The following is a 24,599-nucleotide window of genomic DNA, read 5'->3' as shown; positions in this document are numbered from 1 at the left end:
AATTCTTGCGATAAAATGTATTATCAAGTCTAATTTAGTTAATCGTTTGAAATTTGTACATGTTCCCAATGTCAATTAAGTTTAAGTATATGTTAATTCAATTCAGCCAATGGCCATAGTCGCCGAGACTTTTTTAATAATTAAAAAAAGATATTGCAATGTAATGTATACGAATTTGTCGAACGAACAAAATTCAACCGGTTACGCGTGTACACAACAAATAAAATGGTATATAATTTTATTATCTTATTTTATATTATATTATAATATGTATTCGTTTGTATTTATATTACAAGATTATATGTATAGTAACCGGTCTTGTACGGTTATACATATGTATTTAAAAAAATTGCTAAATAACACATAGTTGTGTAAAAATAATTAATTTAATGCATTGTACATAGAGTTTTAGAAATTTCAGGGTCGGCAACTATAGATTTATTATTTATTATTTAATATAATACATTATATGCCTATAAAATGCTAATCATAATGGTTATAAGAAATGAATCAATGTTCCATCAATATACCTCAATATATACGTCGGGTGGATAATACGAATACTCGACACATTGTTTGTGTTTGCAACTGATTTATTTATTCTCGCATTCACATATTATAATATACTTATATACCTAAATAATTGAGTTGCAGATCTTTTATATTGTGTCGTTGTATTTTCCCAGATCGAAACAGGTCTCCAGGGGTGTGTTCCATACGTATAATACATATTATTATGTGAATATTGTGTAGGTGTTACGTGTAATTTCGTCCCACAGTTGATCCATTATAAAATAGAATAAACAATTCTTATTTCATTTTGGATTCTAAACGGAGCGAAGAATGTATTGGTTTTACAATTATGTGTGCTTTATAATGTGTCTGGAGACACTTTTTCTAGTGGAAAATCATTTTCTCTGATCACTAATTTCGATCATCAAGTGTTCTTATATAGCAAATTACATTTTGTCGGACTTTTAGTATATTAAAATTAAATATTCTCAGCACTTTTTAAAATATACGGGAAATAACATGAATAGATTGTTAACCTTGCTGGTAACCAAAAAGATCATTTTAAATTGTCTTCGCTTAGAATGATTTTTTCACATATTCAAAGATTTATCATTGAATTTAAATTCTACACATAAATTACTAAGCAGTTATTCGTTTCCGCAAAAGGGATATTTTTTTTTCTGTTAAATCTAGATGGTTAATCATAATTCTTTGGTAGGTACATATTATACATATTTTTTTGAAATTTGAGTGCTTACCTAAAAACTAGCTATACATTCGACTCCTATTGTACAATAGTTCAGCGATTATCTACTTTTTTTATCATTTTGGACCTTGAGATTCAAATTAATGGACAAACAAAAAATACGTAATAAATCTGTACAATAACATAATTTATATGCATAAGCGCGATTCTGTAATTGTATGAAAGAATTAAAATCTTCAAATACTTATCTAGCTATAGATATATTATACTATTATGTTGCGGAGTGTATTAATACAGCCGTATAATGTTGTTTTTAGGTTTCTAAACATATGTTAATAACACCTTTAGTCCGTCCGCCTGTTAGTTGCCTGCAGTACATAATTTCAATTGGTTTATATTGAGATATTTATTGAGTAGTTATAGAATAGTTAGATCCATAATGGCCAAAGGTTAGGTTATTACCGATTATTAAAATATCGGTAGTAAAATATAAAAGGTCACAGGCAAATTCTTTTTAAACTGTAATAATTCATTTTAAAAACTGTGACTAAAATCAAATAAATTTAATGCGTTATGTTAAAATATGATTAGAAATCGAAAATTTAGCACGCTCGCAGGGCGAACTTTCTTGATTTGTAATTTGTTCAAGTCTCTGTACCTATATAGATATTATGCAACTACATATATATATATATATTGTACAATTCACGATATTTTTTACGGTTCTTAGAAAATAATAGGAACACGGAATGTTAATATATATTATCCAAACTAGTTGTATCGAAATTAGACATTAGTCGTGTGTCGGTTGAAGTATCAAGTATAATTATTACCGTAATCACAATACCTAATAATTTATTCCATTATACGATGGTCGTGACCTTGATATTCGCTTGACTTACTCGCCGCGGACAACGTGTGTCGACTCTCGTGCAAATACATCCAAGCCAGAATTTTAAATTATAAAATATGCATATTAAAAATAATGTTCAAACTTTCATAACTTTTTTCCTTTTTTTGTTTCAGAGCGTACGAGATGTCGCAGGAGTCTCAGAGTCCGCTAGGCCAATGGAGCAATAAATACAGTTCCGTTTTGGCCACACTTGGCTGTACTTTGGGAGCCTTCAACATCAGTCGGTTCGCCATACTTGCAGTACAATTTGGAGGTTAGTGTGTTCACGCATATTATTTATATTATGATCGCAACGAATTTCATACTGACATTACTCGTATATCATTGAATGATGATTATATACTGTATAGGTAATAGATATACTATAATATATAGGTATATTTTATATTGTGACTGTGGTAACATAATATTATTATTAAGTATAAAGTATAAATATACCGAAAGATCGACACTCAGTGAAGTGTTTTAAAATATATCTTTGTAGAATTTTAAGTTGTTAATAAACATTATTCTAAAAATAAATTGCTAGTCCACTACTCTGCCCTAAACTTTAAACACTAATAAACTATTTGTTTAAAATTCGATTTTTATAGATAAAAATTATGCCTATTCCAAAAAAAAATGTTTAATTATACTTTTAAATTATGAAATTCAAATAGTAAAATTGTAAAAAATAATTTTTTCCTGAAAAATGCTGTTTCGAAATGATTTGAAACTATCTAAAATAAATAATTTCAAGAACGTTGGTCCTTTCTAAAATATTGAGTGACTTAAGTTGAATGGAATCACTCCGTACAGTCATTTGAAGACCTCCGGGTGCGTTGTTAGTCGTCGTTATGTGGTTCTTGATAACTAACGATACAAATAATATATTTTTATAAGATATAGGATTACACTGATATAATACCTACGAGGTGTTTCATTTAAATAGGATTTGAAAGAAATAGATTATGTTCTTTATCGAAAAAAATAAAAATCTTATGTAAATCAAAGTACCTAAATATAAATCACTACATTTTTACAAAAAAAAAAAAAATGTTATTAATCACCATTATTTCATTTTAAATTTCATATTAAGAAATGGAACTTTTTACGTCCTTACATTGAATATTGAGCTAGTACTACTATTGATAGTGTTTTTTTTCTGTCATACGCTTAAAATTGATATATAAATTAACGGAGTACAATGGCCCATACCAAGGCCTGATTAACCAATAGGCTAAATAGGCTACAGCCTAGGGCGCCAAATCGGTCAACGTCAAATTTGGGGTGCCACAAAATAATTTTGAGATAAAAATCAACCCTAGCCTACTGGCGACCAACTCCTTAATCAGGCCCTGGCCCATACACAGTTACACCTCAAAATGTGAGATCTACTAATTCATTCGTTTAAATTTTAAATGGTTATAGATATAGTTGCATAGTTCTAAAATAATTACTTATTTAATATAAAATTCAGTGTTCATGTTTTAAAATTATGTTTTGTCGATGATATTGTATACCATTACAAATTACTAAATTTTCATTTAATTTTTATAATAAGTGTTTAAAACTATCCGCATCAATGTTTTTTCAAAAAAAATACAAAAATCGATTTATAATATAATTATGATGTGGGGAAATTTAAATATATTATAATATATGGATACATGATTTGAGATGATTTTTCATCTAGTGTTTTTTTTCCTTTTCTTTTACAGCCAACTTTATACTACAGTTCCTAGTGTTATCGTTGCTAGTCGGCATACCTCTGTTTACGTTTCACAGTTCGCTCGGCCAATTACTAGGCGCCGGGGTCATGGACATGTGGAGGATATCACCGATATTCAAGGTAAGTCCGTTTTATCCACGCAACGGGATAGCTTGAACAATAATAACATAATATTTATGCACCTGAGGCGCGCAGGTTTCCTTAAAACGACGAATAAGTACCTAACGTTTTGTCCGCCATTATAGACGTAAACGCGGGTCTTAGACGTATCGACGCCACCGCAGTGTATATTATGTGTTATTACTTATTTATAAATATTCTATTATTTACGGACATCTTATATTATATGCATCTGATTACAGGGGATCGGCATCGCACTGCTCCTGGCCCAGGCGTTCATCGGCACATATACCGTGATCGGCATCTCGTGGATGTTCACATATTTTCGCGATTCGTTCATCACGAAACAAGACGTTTACCGTTGGGCAGAACCGATCGAAGAGTACAAAGAAGGTACCTATCTATATAGAAACGAATTTATTCTAACCATAGGTATAAAAGTTACTTACATATACGTTTTGTATGTATAATATTAGATATAATAAGTATAGTCATCATCGCCGCACAATATTATTATTGTGTTGCGTGTAATTATTACAGTCATATATATATATATATATTATATTACTATATAATGTAATTATAGTTAGAACGTAACGGTGACTTAGATAATAATCGTTTTGTCTTTTGTATATAATGTAATATTATATATTATTGCAGACGGCATGCCTTGGACTTTGTCTACAAATGTCAGCTACAACATCGAAGAGACGGTACCTGGTTACTTTAATGGCATAGTTCTGCAGAGAAAGTACTTGGAAAAACTCGAGATGAACGACAATTCGTTAAAGTTGCCTGTAGTCATCAACCTGACGATCATATGGACAATCGTGTTCATATGCTTAAGTAAAGGTAATCGTATATTGGTTTCAATTTGATTGTCGTAAAATATATTTTTTTAAATACCGTTTTTTAATTTGCATAGGTCTGAAATCGTACAGTAAGGTGATATGCATATTCTCGCTGGTACCAGTTTTCGGTATGTTCATGTTGTGCACGAAAATGTTGGGGTTAGCGCCAATGATTGGGTTCCAGCATCACGATATTTTCCCCGAAACGGATTGGAGCGAGTTTTTTCTTAATACCAAGGTAACATTTTATTCACATACAAAGTGACTTTTTATAATATGAACTCGAATTTCAGTGGGAAAAATGGAATTTATTATTTTGTGTTATAATCGTTATTTTGACATTTCAGAGTTGGGTAGCGGCGTTCACTGAGACGTTTCTCACGTGGGGCATACTCGGAGCGTGCACAATGCAAATCACTTCGCACAATCGGCCGAAACATTTGCTACACAGAGACGCTTCGTTAGTGATCATCCTAACTATAGCCGTACTCGTATTGGCCGCGTTTTTAGCCAACACGTGCGTACATCTGCTCGAAGCCCACGGATACATGTACCTGCCCAGTTCTTTCGGTAAGTTTTTGGCCTTTTTCTACTACTACACGCCCCTCTCATCGCCCCCCCCCCCCCCACCCAAATGACTGAGCCCAAATATTCCTTCGCCGAGAGGAATATTTCATGTGCAAGTGATAAAAGTCACTGATTACATTGAACCCGACCACACCTATGCCGTAACCTAACCGACACGCGTCGTAAAGATGATATCTTCCTTCGTTTACCGTTATTTATTTTATGTTTTCAGAACGGATGAGTTCCTATACGTTTCTGTTCAAGCAGAATTCCGCTCAGGCCCGCAAACACTTGACGCCCGTGCGATGGATGCAGCACAGCAGTCTGCTTTTGGGTGAGAGGACGATGAAGAACAATGTGCCGGGGATGCCGCAAGAAAGCGGATACCAGGCAATGCGCTTGGCGACCGAACTGTTTCCGGCCACGTTTGCCATGATCGGTGCCAAAAACATCTCACCGTTCTGGTCGGTCCTGTTTTATTTCGTGCTCATCATGTTCGGAATTGGGCAACAAGTACGTTAACACAATAAACGTACACTATTATAATAAATGCCAAAAGATTATTGTAAACATAACATGTTGATCAATATTTTATTAAAAAAACATTCGCTCGTTAAATCGTTACAGATCGCAATATGGCACTGTGTTGTCAGCGGGATCATATCTTTGCATCCGTTCAAGTTGAGGAAATGGCGTACAACGATCACGTTTCTGTCGTGTGCGGCAGCCTTTTCGATTGGTCTGTTTATGGCGACTGAAGTGAGTGACATTTAATTATCTAATTGAATCATTTCATATCCAAATAAAATATATTATTATAATCCACATAACACTATATATAATATTATATACACTGTCAAATGTCATCGTATTTCGAACTAGAAATTTGACTTCAATTAGTGTAATATGATTGTAAAGTTAAATGTGGCTTAATGGACACTTCTCTAACGTAAAAAAAGATAAAGTTCCTGCAAAAAGATAGGTACGCTTGTTCCGTTGTATTTCAATCTGTCTGTAATGGACGTTTTATTTTACGGAGTAATATATGTCTCCCGAAATCTTTGTACCGAAGGGACGGTCATATTAATTCAAATTCAAATTGAATTCCATACTTGTATACAACAACATTATGAACGACTTGTACGACAACACGTCAAGGCACGGATTATGAAAGTTGATTGCGTTAATTTATAATGATATAAGTTGGTCATAGTTATATGGTTTTGCCCGTGACAAATTAAATAACTCCAGTGGATTTAACCTGTCTTGAACTTCGTTAAATGATAAGCTTATACGCATATAGTTTTAACATCGTGATTGGAGTGTTGTTGAATAAAATATAGGTAATAAACGTGTCTAAAAGAAATGCAATTACAATAAGTTGGTAATAACACTGTTTAATTGTACGATGTAAACTGCAGTAACGACTCTATACAAACAACAAAATATTCGCTATGTTCATATGCCATAAAACAACCTTTTTTTTAAATGGAAAATTTAAAAATCTGCTTTCGAGTTGCACGCACCCGCGCAGAGTATGAGATATTACCTACGAGTATGACGTACCAAATTTCAAAACAATGTGCATGATAGACTCATTGGCTGTGGATCGTTCACACGCACACGCACAAACACCGTTTCTTATTATTAATATAGATGGATTATAAATATTTAAGTCTGTCAAGATGGACATTTTTCATGGTCCCATGACTGTTCGGGCCACCATATTATATATTAAAATACACCTATACATTGTTGCACACTGTATTTCATTGGTTATGATTTTTTAGCTGGGCATTTTCATCGTGTACTTAATGGACTACTGCGTCGGATGTGGTTGGTGGATAATGATACTGTATTTGCTAGAAATCGGAGCATTGTTCATAGTGCGCGGTCGTCCGTACAGCGGTGAGACGGTAGTGGCGACGTTATTTTCGCAGGCCAACCATCACCTGCAGGTGTGGATGGCGCCGATGCTGACGTTCGACTGGAACATCGTCGTGCCAGTGGCTCTGATCGTAAGTGTTGTCGAATAATATAATATATTGTTGTACAAATAATATGCTCTTTGAATAGGCATATATTGTATGTACAGGGTAAAATTTTTTGAGCATGCTCACTCCTATTTTTTTCTCTAATACCACATAATACATTAATTCAAATTACGATTTTTACAATTTTAAAATATACCTGTTCTCAAGAAAAAAAAGTCTGCTCGATAATTAAAAATGAAAAAGGGGGTTCCCACAGCAGAAGTTTGTGTATGCATAGGATCGTATTTAAGTGGTGCAAAAAATTTCAAGGATTCGACCACAAATGGGCTCAAGTGGATTAAAAAATCCGAAAATCGAAAGTCGAAAATGTACACAATTTAAACGTAAAAAAACATGACGAGCACGCTTAAGACATCACCCTGTATATACGTTTAATGTTTTAATGACCATCGTGTTGTCGCCTTCTCGCAGCTACTTAGCACCTCCGTGTTTAAAAACGGCGGATATCGGTGGCTGTATAACTGGAAAACTGTGTCTCAGTCCATGTATTGGTCGTCGTCCAGCCGGGAATTTGGCTGTTTGCTGCAGATCATACCGCTGCTGATCGTCCCGTTCGCTGGAATCGTACAGACTTGTCGGTACCTGGCCACTGGACCACCGGATTTGTTCGATGTGAGTGCACGTTATATATTTTAGTTACGACTCATATAATTAATAACAATAAGCCGTATACACGTTGAACTCAGTGGCGTAATTGGAATTTTTAGTGGTGTTAAAATAGTTAATCACACATTTTTTAAATTTTTTTAAATATGTGCAGCTCGTATATCACATAGATAATAAATTGTATATTATATTGAAATTATACATTTTTACAACGTTTTAGAAAATGTAGACAGCTCTCTGCAATTACAATTTATATTCCCTTTACGGGTGGTCAGATTCCTGCTGTACAGATGTACTTGTCTCAACAAAAAAAACCCCATTTTTTACGAAAATTAAATCTTATCGTTTTTGACCTGACCCCTTCAGTTTTCGTTTGGAATTCGTGCGGCTAAACAAGTGCCTGCACCATTATACACGATTCCGTGGCAAATACTAACTATATTATACTCCCTTTTTAATCGCGTGCGCGCAAGATAAACAATATTAATCTACACAGAAGAAAAAAAAAACTATGATTTTTCTAGTCCATCTTGTTTGGTTGTTTATAAGTTACGATAGAAAAAAAAACATACACATAACCACCGTAATTAATTTATTAAAATATAATCGAGATGAATGCGTCACGGCGATCAAACGGGTCATGTCATCGTAATAAGCGATAAAACTCCCCTCGCATAATAGCGTATACCACCACTGCAGCTAGGGTATCTGCCGGTTATACCACTATTTACCAGTGCATGGTATATTATGCAACATAGAACGCCACTGAATAAAACCGTTTGTGCCTACTCTAGCGGATTCAGATGCTGTACCGGCCGGTGATCGAGACCCGCAGACCACCGGAAAGCGGCGAGGCGACTTCCGAGGCAGTCGCGAATGGCTCGGCGACCGTGCAGATCGAAGACCCGCCGCCCAAGTACACGCCGCCGCCATCGTATTCCACGGCCACCGGAGCAAGGTCTTTACGATTCACTGAATTAGTAACGGTTTACGAAAACGACTAACAGTAGTTTTAGTGTAGTGTACCTTTTTATAATCTATCATCGCACGCTCTGCTTTACACGACTGTATAATATATATATTATTATTGTTAAGTATACTTACGTCATTAATAATATTATTATAATAATTGTACATATTATTATTATTTTTGATAATCACACTCTATATGTCATAATGTTGTGATATTTTTTTTTTTGTCATATCGTTTTTATACCTATAATATCACCTAGTCATTACTCTTTATCTCAGACTGTTGAATGCAAAATTAAATGTAAAAAAAAATTTTAACATTGCGATAACACATTTTTAACGTTTATCTACCTACTTACCTAATACAATGTAATACACTATATTTAGAAAACATTAACGATAATACCTATATGTATAACAACATCGCGTATTTAGAAAAACAATTAACATCCTTCGTAGTGAGTAGTTATAGTAATTATTATAATAATACGTATAGACATACACTATTATACCTACGTATTTCCTTAACTATGCATGCAATTCACTTCACGGTGGTTTTCTTCTTGACACTTGGCACTATCTATATATAACGCGAAACGCTTGGCCGGCGACTGATATATACTTATCATCCACTACCATAATATCGTCACTGCTTCACGGCGCGACGACCGTCGGCCAGACTTCACCGAGTGCCTATATGCGGTTGTTTATATATATAGTATAATAATTATGCATGACACACTCGCGAAAAAAAAACGAACCGTTATCAACTTTGCGCCCTCGCGTGTTTGTTTTTCTTTTGCCACCATATAGAATCGCGAAAATGCTGCGACAGAGCATTCGGCGGAGCGTGCGCAGGTTGGCGCACGTACTCGGCAACCACCAGCATCAGTCGGCGATACTCGGAGAGTCTTCCTCGTCGGCCGCGGCGCGAACCGTCCAATCGGCCACGTCGTCTTCGCATCACCACCACCATCAGCAGCACCAGCAGCAGCAGCAGACAACGGTCCTCTCGGGAACGACAACGACGCCGCCGACGGACGTCCAACAGACCTCGCGGGCCGATTCGTCTCCGCCGCCCGACTACACGACCGTGCTGGTCGAGATGAACAGGAACGACGACGACGACGACGTCGTTTCCGTCACGCGGACCGTCTGCGGCGAGTCCTCGTCCGCGTCCAGTCTGTCCGACGAGCAGAGCACCAGCATCGAGTGTCTGATGGAACGGGCTGCGCCCATCAACGTAGACCGGACAGGACCTGTAGCAGTGACGGCGGCGGCGTCGCAGTAGTCTCGCGAGAGGAAATCGCAAATCTACTGCGGTGATATTATTATGAAATACCTCTACCCGCCGTCATGCAGAGAGCAGAGCCGTTTTGCGGGAATAATGTATATACGATTTTGTAAATAGCAATTCAATCGACCGTTTTTTTATGTTTACAAAAAACAAAAACAAAATGACTGTGATAATTTTTTTAATTATTATTATTATTTAATAATTTTTTATATTAATTATTATTTTTTATACACTCGAATAATATTGTCTTCATTACATTTTAAGAGCCTGTGTATATGGGTATAAAATATTTGTATATTTTATAATAATAATAATAATAATAATAGTGATAGATATAATACTGATGAATACTATTAATAAATAATATAATTATCGTATTGTATAATACAATATTATTGCTGTATATAATATTATTTACGGACTAGAAAAAAAAAAAAACTCTACGCAGATTGCTGACACTCGTTCGACAGATATCTGCAGGTAAATAATGTCCCGATAGGTGTGCCGTCGTCGATTGGCCGCGATCACGACTCGTAGTCGTAGTGTCGATCGGAGTTCATGTACTGGTTAGATCCGGTCGGGTTCGAGTTGTCCGCGCTGCTGTTTTGCTTCCTCCGGGCCGGTTTCGTGGAACCGCGGCACTTGGCGATGAACTTGAGTTCGTCTTTGAACTCGCTCTTGAACGACACCTGCGCGAAAGGAACACGAAATCAGTCGAGTGTATTGTATCGGTGGTAGATTAAAAAGTTTTTTTTTTCAAAAAAGCCAACGCACCAAATCGTATAATCAAAGACATTTAAAAAATTATATTTAGCGACACAACCGCGTGGGTTAAGCCCGTGACAAAGTTTTTTATTTTTGCATTGTGTTTCGTTTGATTAGCATTGAACAGGACGTTCTTATCGTAACATTTCGACTACAACATTTTTCATTTTTTTCTCACTAATATATATTTTGTCTTACGTACGCTTAATGATGACCGTTCAAATAAAAATATATAGAGACGAAATTTAATATTATGGTTCAAACCGAATCGCAAGTCACGAGACTATTATAGTCGAAACGCAAGAAAATCACAATATGACATAAATTCGTCGTGTAATACATTATTTACGATCAAAGTCGACCTCTTATAACCACAGTTGTGTTTGATACCATATTGTCCATACGAACCTTTTCTTTGCTGGTCGTTTTCCACAGCGTCCAGAACATTTCCATCGCTGCCAGTATGGCGGCAACGCCGACGCCACTGCACAACACGATAAAAACGCCGCCCACGTTTTTCATGCTCAACTCGCTGGCCTCGTTATTGTCGGTGTCCTACATATTATAATTTAATATTTTATTAATATATTCATCGCCGCGTTGGAGAGCAGCTGATTAAAATGTGTGAGGTTCGACTCTTCCGGGTCCCCTCCTTCACCCCCTCAACGATTAACCGGGTTCCGATCTTATATACTAGACAATTTCACAGCAAATAACCGCGTTTATTATCGTCTTAGAAAATTCAGTGTTGAACGAAAATGACAAAGCGGAAGTGTGACGCGTCACCCATACAGCGTGCCGTTTCCGTCTTCTACAGATGTGTAACACAGCAATGTAACAACATAATCCATATATGTGTTTGGTGAAAGCGTTTTTCCGATTTTTTTAGTTTTAAATTAGTTGCAGTGAGCGGAGTGTACATTGCAATATTTAAAAACGCTCGTAACTCATGTCAGACTTAAAATATCAGCAATACAATATTATTATCTATATTTTTTTTTCTGAGAAAAACGGTTAGGTACTAATATTTGGATGAAAATAAATTATCCCTTACTGCGATGGCTGAATTATTGATAACAATACCCGACTTGTCGTCTAAAAGTAGGTTTTCGGGCCGGGACGAGACGTCATCACACTTACTTGACACGCTCCGCCCCCGCGTTTCTCTTTCCACCATTTGTTCTTCAACGCCGTCAGTTTTCCCTTCTCCTGCAGGCTCAATATGTTTGCGCTCAGAACGTTTCGGAAACTCGCGTCTGTGCAAACACAACAAAAACCACAAAAACATAAACGCCGGTTAATAGAGTGACAAAAAGCAATAATTGGTTAGGTATCATGTTATGATTTCTATATTTTTTTTTTCAACCGCACACAATATTATTAGACAGAATACTTTTTTTCATCACAATCCCGTATCCTTTGTTGTCCAGCAGTCCGCCAATCTGGGCCAACTTGCAGTTCCGCTCGACCATGTATCTATAATATAGCCGACAATTATTATAATAATAAATGTCGTTAAATGAATGTTACTGATTTATGGACTGTTTTCTTTTCTATGGTCCACTAACGTGCGTAAATAGTATAAACCAAAACGTTGAATAAATAATGATAATGATAAAAAATATTACTCCTAGGTAAAATATATACTCAGCCCCTTCGTCGCAGCCCACCTAGTTGCGACCATGTCCTATGATGGAAACGTATAGAAATGTGACCTGACACAGTACGATCGACGATAATATTATGCGCTGAACTCACGTGTTAAATAATATTATATAATTTCGAGTTCTTGCAGTATAGTTGCTACAATTATAATATTATAATTTTTTAATATTTTTACTCACTCGATCGACGTGGACTCCATGAAAAACGCATAATTTTCATTGAGTACTTTATTAACGCCATCGTCATTACTCGTGGTGTACCAGGCCTGATTTTTTTGCAAGATATCATATATTTTTTTATAAGTAGGGTTTGTTGATTCCTGTGAAAATATAAATTATTAAATTATTCGTGTACAGCTCGATAGCGGTCAGCTCTCCTGTAGGTACAACGTTACAGTACATTACAATACATGTTAGACAGATATATTTTATAATGATGTGACATACATTTAATGATTAATTATAAAATGTGTACAGTAGGGTGGCCATATTTTTTTAAAAAAATACAGGACAAAATTAATAATAATTTAATTTTTTTTTATTAATACTTAATAATATATATATATATTAACTATTATCATCAAGTCGACAACACTCAACGATTGTTGGTACCAAACTAATAGCAATAGCTATTCGCTATAATAACGATAACCGTATTCACAAAACGTATTTTAAGTGATATAAATAGATAGAATCGAAAGCATATAGTCCGATAGCGGTCAATCCGATAACTCCGATAAGCTCCTATAACTCGTAGACATACCCCATACTGATAAATTCAGACAATCACAAGATTACAATTATAATCATTATTCATTATTTTCGTAAGTTTCGTTTTCAAATTCATTAATTTTGTTTGATCAAAAAAATAGGACAAAAAGCGTCCTGAATGAAGTTTGTCAGGACAACAGGACACAACGCTGAAATAAAGGACAATCCTGTAAAAAACAGGACGTATGGTCACCCTAGTGTACAGTCAACGTTAGATAGACTGACATAGTGTGATAATGGCGCTGACCATTGAGTGTAACTTAAATTAGTCGCAGTGTGTTTCAGCCATCGCCACTCCGGATCGTTTATTATAAATATTTTCATATATTTCGCATATTTTCTTTGTATAATAATCAATAACATCTTTAATTTTTGTCATAAAAATGTCTTTAGCAGAACATTTGCTTTTAAATTCTTAGCGTAGACACGTATTTCAATTTTAAATGTATAGAAACAACTGTTAATGTATTAATATATTTGGTAACTAATAAAGTAATAACATACAAACACGGAGAACCTCTGGCTTTCCTTATCCATACAATTCCTTTCTGGCCAATCTATCTGACTCGTGCTGTATAATAATAATTGTACATATTATATGCACGTATATAATTATGGATATTATAGAACTCAAGTAGGTACCTATATTACAGACCTCGACGATATGTATAAAATTGATTACAAATGAAATGTTTAAATTTGAAATAATTATATAAAAATAATATAAACTGTATGATGAATAAAATATTTTATTTTAATATATTTTAGTCATAATAACTATATACTAATATTTTGTAATATCTTTCATATATGAATAAATTGAATAAATCATACCCTGAAATATTCTTCCGTAGATCCTCTTTTCTTTAAACCGAACGATATCATGTTTTGGTTGTTCACTAAATCTTCTACGTTTTTGAACGGTTCCGACACACTCTCGACGGTCAAAAACGCAGCCAAATTCGCAGTGTAAGACGAAACCATAATGAGCGTAAAGAACCACCAAATACCTGCGACCAGTCTAGTAGACACAGCGCTACATGGAATTGAAATAATGATATCATAAATGATTATTAGTAATAATCATGACCAAACTCATTTTTAGAAATCACAGCCACTTATAATATTGATTTCAAGATCAAAGCAATTATAAATCAAAATGAAAAAATTATTATTATCTGTAATACCTGATTGGTAACAATACAACTTTCGTTTATTTAAAAAAAATTATTGCTTTGGATACAATTTTGATTCTTTATGCGTAAGAGTTTCATTGTACTTACATCGGAGCGATGTCGGAACCTTGCTGCATGAGCGATCCGATCGTAAACCAAAATGCGTTTGACAAGCTAAACTGGTTTTCCAAAAACTCGGGCTCTTCAATGCACGGGTAAGGGTTGGTCCATTCGTAAGGGCTGATCCTGGCCATGATAAATAGTAGAACAGACACGCCGCAATAGGCCGTTATCACCCAGAGCCAGACAAAGGAACTGAACGGCGCCAAAAATGAAAACAGACTTGGCGAACTCTTTGTCGACTTTTTGTACAATATGCTGATTCCTGAAGTATTTTCCACAAAAAACAAATGTAATAAATAACTTTTAACACTTTTCATAAGTCTTCGATAATAGTTTTTTTTTTTTTACGATTTTATCAACCTCCCGTTGACTTTTTTTTAGATTTTATTTAGATTTATTACTGTTATCGTTTGATAGTTTATACTATAGTGATGTGCTACAAGGAATATTCCTCAAGGAACGTTCGTTCCCGGTACAAGAAATATTTCAGAAATATTGTCATAGCTCATAACTCTTGAAAATATTCTTTCAAACAAAAAAAAAAATGCATACAAATACAACGATATCTTAGTTTACAATGATGATTAATATATAAGATTTAAAAATGCTCATAACTTATTTCAAAAAAATAACCTACAAATTACAATATACCCTAGGTATCGAAAATTCTTACGTTTAAACTAGATAAAAGGTCAATTCACTGTGATATAAAAAAACAGAGTGTTGTGGATTTATCTTAACGAACAATTCGCTATATTATGCGTTACCAAGACGGCGACAACACATGGCATTATAAAGTTTATCTTAATATATTTTTTTTAATACAGTAAAATAGATATTGTATATAAAAAATAAATATATAATTTATAATATATATTATATATAAAATGTATATTGTGGAGTTTTGGCTATATTAAGATTCTTAGTAGAGCAGAAAAATTATGAAATTTGATTTATACTTTTTTTTTTTTAATGCGCCACACTGTCATAGAATATTCAATATTGCTCCCTATGAATCGAATTCCACAAGTAAAAGATTGGGATTATAATAACTCATCATTTTTCGGCACAAATTGATTTATTTTCTTCTACGGTAAATTTAATCAAAATCGGTTATTTAAGATGCTTCGAACTAGCAATGACTTACGGACGATTTAAAATTTAAATAATTGTTCCCATCAATAATAATAATAATATCTTTACCTGTGTAACTATTTTGTATATACAACACGCCGTACAATGTATTATACAAAACGTATAGGTTAAAACTTGCTTAAAAATTATTAAAATTAAAAAAAAAAAATCCTTTTAACTTTAGAAGAATAATATATGATAAACTGACAACAGATCAATTTAAAATTGCTGTGTCAAGTGTTATAAGACTAAATACAGATACATCACATATGCCTATAGAAAATTGCAGATAATTATTTTGAGGTGTTGAATTTGAAGCCTACTTACTCCCATTTTTCTTTTAATAATTTTTCGTTCAAATTCAGACTTGGAATTTTTAAAAATAAAAATATACTTAAATACTATATTTTCAAATTCTAGAACTACTCCATTGCCTTGTGACGATGCAAAATTCTGGTTTTTTTTTTTTAAATAGAGGCTAATTTTTTATCGTAATTTATTTAATGAATAATTGTATTCAACATTTGCGTATACCTACTTATATACCCAATTAGAACGACTTAACGAGTAGTTAATACTAAAGACCATAGTCCTTAAAAATAGTTTTAAAAAAATTATGAAATATATAATAAATATTTGATCTAGTATTTATTATACTTGGGACATTTACTTTTTTATAAATATTGATAGATTTACTATCATTTTCAAATCATCGTAAGTCTGTAATTCAATATCTGCCATACCGATAATTATATCATGGACCTATATCATTCCTAATAATAATAATAATAATACAGAAGAAAAGGGAGCGCTTTTCGAGTAACAAAAGGTTGTATTACTATAGGACACTCTTTAAATAGCACAAAAAACCTTAAGAATTAAAAAAATTGTTCTTAAATAGGTATAATTAAAAAATTTAAAAAAACAGATTTTAAATAATTGCATTATTGAAGAAAATAGGTGGTGAACAAACTTGGCGAATCACCATGTAAATTGTAAATTGTACTTAATTACGTAACACACCTACCAAGATTCATAAACGGGCTGGTGAAATCCACGTCGTGTTCTCGTTGCCTCGTGATGGTGATATCAGCAATTGCGAGATCGGCTTTCTGCAAAAATGTCATGATCATTAAAATAATGATATCTATATACCATGATTAGGTATGACTAATGTATGATATCATCGAATCAGATTACATTTCAACGTTAATTTTTCATTTTTATCTATCTTTATAACATAAAAGCCACTTAACCGATAGTGTTTATTATTTATATTTTATTTACTTAAAAATATACGACCTATAATATGATTTTAGGTAAAATGTTATGAATTAATTAATAATTACCATGCAGTCAAATATTTTTACATTGTATATTATGATGTTTATAAGGTCGATTCCTACAGTATTAATTAAGATGTAATTCTAAATTAAATATACTATATATACACCTACTCCATTTATGACTTCCCCTATCATTCCATTCCATTTTTTAGTTTTTTCGTCAATATACCCGCTGTTGAAATCTTCTTGTATTATGAACGTATAATTGAAACCACTCATTTCACTGAGCTCTTTGATCAGATCGATCCCGAAACCCTCATATCGGTCGTTGCCTTCCAGGGTATTGCTGGAAAGTTTGACCATACCGTATGGTTGTGTCTGTGAATCATAGAAATTGTCATAAGAATCACGATTTCATATAATATCTAAGTTAAATACTTAATATGGTGTTCAAACGTTTACATATTATACAAAATAGTTCTATTTTATAAATCCTGATTCTATTTATTATTTTTTTTTTTTTTAACAGCACTGTAATCATCCTGAGTTACATTAAAATATCTCGTGTGATTAATTAATTTCCCAAAATTCCTGGGCGGTACGGGTTTGCGCACAAATACCAAAAAGACAACTTGTTTGGGCACAAAACTACCACTCGTTTGGGAACAGTTGAACCGTAACCAAGCACATGGTTTGGGCACAGTTACCTTTTAGCCTAACCTTTTAGACCTTAATAGTTTAATACCTAGCATATTAATATTTGTTTATTTATAAGTAATGTTAATGTTAATGTTAAGTAATGTTTTTTAGTAATTATTAAACTACTTACATACATTTTCCTTCTCACTTAACAGACTTAGGACTGTCTATGAATATATTCATAGGTATGGTTAAAAATGCATGTTAATACTTGCTTTTTAATAATAATCGTTAATAAATTTATAATATGTTAAAAATGCATATAATATAATACTTGTTTGTGTAAATTTTAATTTTAATTTTAATATAATATGATTGGTAAACGTGTCTATTATTTTCCGTAAAAACAGTTTTCCATTATTTTTATGTGTTTCATTTGGTCTACTTCGCCAGATCTATAGGTATATTGTCCATAAGTTTATGCGATGTTCGACTTATTCTATTGAATCCTTACTCCTTATTTTCGTGTGCGCAAACCAGTTGTAGGTACATTTAATATAACTGTGTGCGCAAACAAGTTGCAGCCAAATTCCTTTCAAATAAGATTTTTTATGGTTTCTTTTTAACGAGAAAAAATATAACAAACAACTTTTTAAAACCCATAAGAATCATCATATTTTTAAGAAAAAAAAGGTAAATATGATATTTTCAATTTAAATTAAATATATTTTAAAAGTTATTATAGTAATTAATAATTATTTTCAGTAATTATAATTAGTGAACGAATTACAGTGTATTACCCAGCTCGAACTTTGGAACAAGTCAATTTATTAATATAATAATTGTTTTGGTTTTTAAGTAGAACAGATAGGTATTGCATAATAATATCAAGGAAGATTGTAACTGTGAACAGATAGTTTTTGACTGGATTCAATATAATAATATGATTGCCTGGATGCATATAAAATAGTTAAAATTTGTATAATATATTTTTGTTTTGAAAATCTGAGCATTCTTACTCAGAAACCCATAAGCATAAAAATGATTGCATACCAACGCCGTGATGACCACGAACGACATGTTCCTCAAATCGAATTCTTTGCCACCCGGCACCGTTTCCGATTTGGATATCGCCGAAACGTTAATTCCGGTTTTTGTGCTCCACGTGCCCGTCACACGCAAACCATTCTGCGTCAAATCCACCAGCTCCAATTCGATGTCCGTCCGGAAACCTTCTTGGTCGAACTTTATTTTGCCGGTGAGCCCTTTGAAGTCTTTCTGAAATTGGTTTTTTTTTTCATTTAAAGTGCATTAATGAACATTCCTTCCCGGAATCGTTCCCGAGAATTTCCACTAGTGCCAACCCTATAAGGTCGACTTGTGCTTGACTACGATACATATGCCAATGACATATTCATTTGTAATACTGAACAAGTTATTATATTATTACTCACGGCCATTTTCATATAGTTGATCAAAGTAAATCCGTGTTTCCACGAAAGGCTAGAATTGCACGGAGTCGGTGTCTCGTTGATTTCGAACTCTTTGCTCAGATTGTAAATGGACGTCGTAAACAATTGCACAGCGTCGTAGATCAAAGCAGGCTCCAACTGTGCACAAATACAATATTACAATAATATAGGGTTACAAGTAGGACCATATTTATGTACGGACAAAATAGACATTTGTCCTGGACCCACCGGCGGCTAACAATTACTGAGTAATAAATTACATATGGCTAAATTTTTTTATTCTGTCTTGGGCCATATATTTGGTAATTTGCGGGCTCTGGTTTCAAGTTCCAATACAAACTAATATTTTTTTGAATTTATTTCATTATTTTATTAGTAATTATATAGTAAAAACTCGATAACTCGAACCTCGAGAAAAACTAGATAGACTTGACAACTAGAATTTGTTTTCTTCTATTCTCCAAGAACTTAATTTATATAAATTCAAATTAGATATCTCGAATAATATTCGTATCTCGAAGCGAATAATTGTCATGCCCCATCGAGTTTGAGTTATCGCGTCTCGACTGCGTATAATAATATTGGCTCTAGCTGGTAGAGCTTATCCCATCCTGGTGTACCAAATTTCAGAACTACGATTGTGACATCGCAACAAAGTATTTGGCAGTAGATCACTTACACACGCGTGCGCGCCACGTCGTTGGTTTTATTTAGTGCGAGTATAACATTATGATATGCCGCCTACAACGGTCGCTACATATTCGAACCTGGATGGTCTCGGGCAACACAGTTTTGTCATCGGGTTCGAGTGGGCTCAGATTGTCCGTCCACTGCGACACGGTGTTCTGGAACTCGCTGTCGAATGGCCTCACCAACCTCATGCCAGTGATGTTGGTGCCGCTGTACTTGAATGCATCCAGATCCAAGGTGTGCATGTCCTGCAAGACGATCAACATCCATTCATCATACACGCGTGAGTAACGTGTAAACTACGGTGTCTAATAATATTGTTTAAGTTATTATTGTTCCGTGTATCGTAATAGTGTTGCGTACCAGAGACGCGATTATAAAATTGTGTTCAGATCCCATGAGACCCACTTGCTGTGCTTGTAACAGCACTTCCGGCAGTATGCCGAACGAACAGTCTAGTAGTATTTTTGTTTCTCCGGAATCTTTGATCTCACGAAGCTCTTTTCTGAAATTAAAACACTGATTAAGGTGCAATAACTTATTTCCTGCGTTAGTATAATTACTAGTCTGGATACATATTGTACAATTTCCGTCACCGTAATAAATTATTTTATTTTAACACCATTGTAGAAACAATTGTGGTAAATAATGTTCAGTGTATATAACACATGTGATATATAGTTTTATTAATTACCATTTATAAATTATATGTAACATACTTATGCTAATTGATTATTATTTTTTTACTCAAAATAGTTTTATTGTATAGCTATGCCTATATCGTAAAAAAAAAATGTTTGAGGTAAAATAAAACCCTTTAAAAGTTAATGTTTCATTTGTTTTTGAACTACAAATCAAATTGACGTGTCCTTTTCATATTTTATAGGTAATGTGAAAATAATATTCATGAATAAGTACTAAAGTAATATATTTGTAAGAAAATACGTACTATTTAATTAAAATGGTATTTGTATTAGTATTGTAAAAAATAGAAAAAATTACAGAATATATAAGTCCTATCTGCAGAGTGTCAATGATATAAATAGGTAATAAAATGCTTGTGATGCATTATGATATAACATTGTATTCATATTGTAATATTGAATTATTTACTTTCACTGGACATAAACGATTCCATATAGTTTTTTAGTACTGTGGGATTACAATGTAAAAACAAAATAAATAACGAATACAAATTAAAGTAATGACATACCGTAAGAGTAAATATACATAGGTTAGGTTATATACGTTTCTTACTATTACATACTAATTGCCGACGATTAATATTAATATTACCGTGTAACTATTATAATGTATTAAATGCATTTTGTTTTACATGTGTTATTACCTTGTCCTTCTCACATTTGTTTGTATAATAATAATACATTTTACGACGTTTAGTTTTTAGTTACTCTAAATCCACTGTGTATATAATAAAATATTGTATACATTATGTATTTTAATTGTTTACTTAATTAATTACAGTTGATTAATGACGTGCGTGGTATGTAAATAATAAGTATATTACATACTGTAACGGTCGTCTAAAATAATAATACGCAATTATGTGATATTGAACTAAGTCAATAATGTAATATATTATTATTACCTATTAGAATGCCGTTCGCTGTTATTTAAACACTATTTACCGATAATTAGGTCCTGAACTGAGCTGCCTGATGCGGATAGGATGATTGGTCGGTGGTGACTTCAGGATGTTGGTGATTTGCATTAGACTGTCGTTGTTTTCGTAGACGATGGTGAAGCTTTTCCAGTCGACGGCAATGATAATATCGATTAATGCCTGCCACATAGGGACACGGAAACGCACCGTATTTTTTTAGAGTCATTATACGTGTACCTATATTACGATTATCAATGGAGTATTTGCGGGGCACTTACCACCCAGACATTTTTGTAGGTGAAAGGTATTGGTTTGCCTACCCATGATAATCCAATTATATAAATTTTTGAATCTACTTGAGTTAAGAAAGGATGCATTTAGCATACTAAAATATTAAAATATTTTTTCCTCAAACCACTTTAATAAACTTAAATTTATTTGTTTTAGATTTCTCTTGCGGGTTTTAATGAGATAATTGATGAATTTGTTGAAAATAAAGTAGGATCCAGGAGGTAATAAAATAATTATATTAAAACAATAACATATCTATTCTTTTATATATTTTTTAAGTTTTAAATATTTCTAAGTAATTAAATTATTTTCGGTTATAGTTTATTATTCCCTAAGTATAAAATATGTGTAAATAATATTTATACAACTTACTTTTCAAACTACTTATGGCATTTTTTTTATCAATGAACTCTTATGTTGCTAGGTACTTAAAACTAACTAACAATAGGTATGTGTACCCAATACCTGCTACACCAACTATTTGTTTCTAAACCATAAAGTTAGTTTTGAGATTAAACCGTGGGAGGGGGTCAAGGTTTTGAAGACGGCGAATCAATTATATTGTCTCTCCCCCTAGATTTTTATCCACTGTTATTTATGCTGTTGGTATACACGTTTCAGCTTAATATCCAGATTCCCACGACTAGTGTATTTGGCGAATATTCGCCATTTGTCGATACTCGCGTCATGTTGGGGAGACAGAATAGGCATATGAACAAATATTCGGTAATTTCTTATCGTGCATACGCCACATTAACGCGAATAGTCAGTTAAGTGACAAGAATATAAGAAATATATTACATATTTTCACAACTTATGCGGAGACTGCGAATGCTTTATTCTGATTAGTTAGGTAATTCGACATTTATTCGAACATTCGAATAAGATATATTAATTAATTTTTATAATAGTCGTGGGGACCTGGCTTTAGTTATAGGTATCATAATAAAACAATCACTTTGGCCAAAGTGCTCGGGTGAGGGTACAGATTAATTTGACAAGACCCTCGTTTCTGGTTGATGTCCCATCGGGTCTGTATGTGAGGGATTTCCTTGTAGTCGCAAATCGATTGCACGATGGGAGCTGTGTCTCCGGCGGACGGGCCGAACATGCCGCTCACGCCCTCAGTGAGCATCTCGCATACTTAGAACGATAGTAAACAAAAACAAAAACATTATAACCTGTAAAAAAAATACAGCATAAGTCATAAGCTTACCATGATGTTGGGTCTCAAACGAATCGTAAAGAGGCACTGTCTTGCTGATGACATCCAACTGAACACCGCTGGAAATCATTTTGGCCTTTGCGACGTCCACGGAAGACTTGAAAGCCGTCTCCAGCATCGAGTTTTCCTCGTTGTACAAAATTCCTAAAGATATTTTTATAATATAACCATAATATTAAAGTTTGTGTGTATGTAGTCAGTGTTTTAAAAAACCCCATTTGACAGATATCCGGTTTTCAAGCCCTTTGGGTCATTTTGGATAACACATAATCTAACGATAAAACTTTTAAAGGAAAGTTTGTATTTATTTACATGATAAAAGCTCAAAGTTTAACGAAACTTTTTACCCTGTAAGGCAGGAACGTAGGTATATAGTTAAAAAGACTATAAATCGTTTTCGGTTTGTGTTTTGCTTATTAATTATTATGTTTGGACAGTTTAGTAAGTATTCACAAACCAGACAAACAAAACAATACTTAGTAAATATATTATATAGTAAAATAAAAATAATTTTATAAATTCGAATTACGATAGAATAATAACATTACTTGAAATTCAATTATTTTTAACCCATTGCATACAATTAGAAACCCACTCACACACAATAATACATCGTACAATATTTTTATGTGAGTTTTGAAGTTGTTGAATGAATAATGATGATGGGTAGGTAATAATATTCATTTTCAATATGCTATAATAATAACAATATTATGGTTTTCATGCAGAATATTGATGCAAGATATGTCACAATGTGAACAATATTATTTAAATTAATCATACAGGGTCATTCCAGGAATCGTTTTAAAACCAAAATCCCCCCTCCCCCGTCTGCTGTATGAGTTCATAGTTATATATTTAGGTGCTGTACACAATGCACGTGCGTAGGTATATTCACACAACTGCAGTCATTCTCTTATCTTAGACCATATAGTACCTATCATATAATAACATATAATTTGCATATATATAATATGTAAAAACTTAAAAAAATAAATAATATTTCGTTCTCACCAAGAGTGATCGTCGTGTCGCCGGCACATCGTTTACTACCGGCCAAAATCAAAACGAACGACGTCAATAAACCAACGATCACGTTCATTGTCCGGGGACAGAGTAAGTAAAGAGCGAAAAAAATTCACCGCGATTAGTATCGCGTCGACGGAAGTGCATATATACGCATGAATTAAATATTTTGTTCCTGTCTGGCGGAAACTCGTGACACTCGTACGCTATGCTATGGTATCAAATTTGATCCGGCAGACGATCGCGCACTACTGTTAAGACATTATTTTGTATTATATGGATCGTGTATCTGCCCCCCCCCCCCACATCCAAGCGTGTATTTCACGAATATTTCTGGCACGGTTTTCGGTATTATTTTTAGTCCAGGAAGAGGCTTGCAGCAGCGCGGACCGCGGGAGACGGAC

At 33.6% G+C, this 24,599-nt stretch overlaps 2 protein-coding genes across 2 annotated transcripts in view; one reads left to right on the top strand and one right to left on the bottom strand.

Annotated features, from left to right (window-relative positions):
* Positions 1 to 10,705, top strand: part of bdg (sodium-dependent transporter bedraggled) — an 88,941-nt gene extending 78,236 nt beyond the window's left edge. Inside the window, exons 4-15 of the mRNA XM_089223577.1 lie at positions 2,246 to 2,385; positions 3,833 to 3,963; positions 4,206 to 4,356; positions 4,624 to 4,815; positions 4,889 to 5,052; positions 5,162 to 5,384; positions 5,614 to 5,894; positions 6,009 to 6,140; positions 7,172 to 7,399; positions 7,847 to 8,047; positions 8,836 to 8,999; positions 9,827 to 10,705. Coding sequence (XP_089079703.1) covers positions 2,246 to 2,385; positions 3,833 to 3,963; positions 4,206 to 4,356; positions 4,624 to 4,815; positions 4,889 to 5,052; positions 5,162 to 5,384; positions 5,614 to 5,894; positions 6,009 to 6,140; positions 7,172 to 7,399; positions 7,847 to 8,047; positions 8,836 to 8,999; positions 9,827 to 10,304 — 2,485 coding nt within the window. The 3' untranslated portion in view covers positions 10,305 to 10,705. The remainder of the gene's footprint in view (positions 1 to 2,245; positions 2,386 to 3,832; positions 3,964 to 4,205; positions 4,357 to 4,623; positions 4,816 to 4,888; positions 5,053 to 5,161; positions 5,385 to 5,613; positions 5,895 to 6,008; positions 6,141 to 7,171; positions 7,400 to 7,846; positions 8,048 to 8,835; positions 9,000 to 9,826) is intronic.
* On the bottom strand, positions 10,472 to 24,455 carry LOC107165591 (glutamate receptor ionotropic, kainate 2-like). Its single transcript, XM_015513898.2, has 17 exons — positions 24,184 to 24,455; positions 23,161 to 23,313; positions 22,903 to 23,087; positions 21,679 to 21,833; positions 20,393 to 20,534; positions 20,107 to 20,277; positions 19,322 to 19,477; positions 18,921 to 19,145; positions 17,400 to 17,606; positions 16,970 to 17,054; positions 14,794 to 15,070; positions 14,345 to 14,546; positions 12,920 to 13,059; positions 12,469 to 12,551; positions 12,216 to 12,331; positions 11,484 to 11,630; positions 10,472 to 10,999 (listed from the first exon to the last, which is right to left on the bottom strand). Exons 1-17 carry the CDS (start codon positions 24,269 to 24,271, stop codon positions 10,835 to 10,837), a joined length of 2,697 nt encoding a protein of 898 aa, XP_015369384.1. The 5' UTR covers positions 24,272 to 24,455; the 3' UTR covers positions 10,472 to 10,834.
* Positions 24,456 to 24,599: the final 144 nt, after the last annotated feature.

Source organism: Diuraphis noxia, unplaced genomic scaffold, assembly GCF_037042655.1.
Source record: "Diuraphis noxia isolate RWA-SAM2 unplaced genomic scaffold, SU_Dnox_SAM2 contig0003, whole genome shotgun sequence".
NCBI lineage: Eukaryota > Metazoa > Arthropoda > Insecta > Hemiptera > Aphididae > Diuraphis > Diuraphis noxia.
Note: the sequence above shows the minus strand (reverse complement) of the source record. Positions and strands in the feature narration are given on the sequence as shown.

Bases quoted from the DNA above. Each gene is read 5' to 3' on its own strand.
- LOC107165591 (XM_015513898.2), bottom strand. From the start codon at position 24,271: ATGAACGTGATCGTTGGTTTATTGACGTCGTTCGTTTTGATTTTGGCC. The intron at 19,478-20,106 runs GTTCGAATATGT...ATTTGTGCACAG, and splicing joins TGTTGCCCGAGACCATCCAG to TTGGAGCCTGCTTTGATCTA. The intron at 15,071-16,969 runs GTAGGTGTGTTA...AAAATACTTCAG, and splicing joins CAGCCCGTTTATGAATCTTG to GAATCAGCATATTGTACAAA.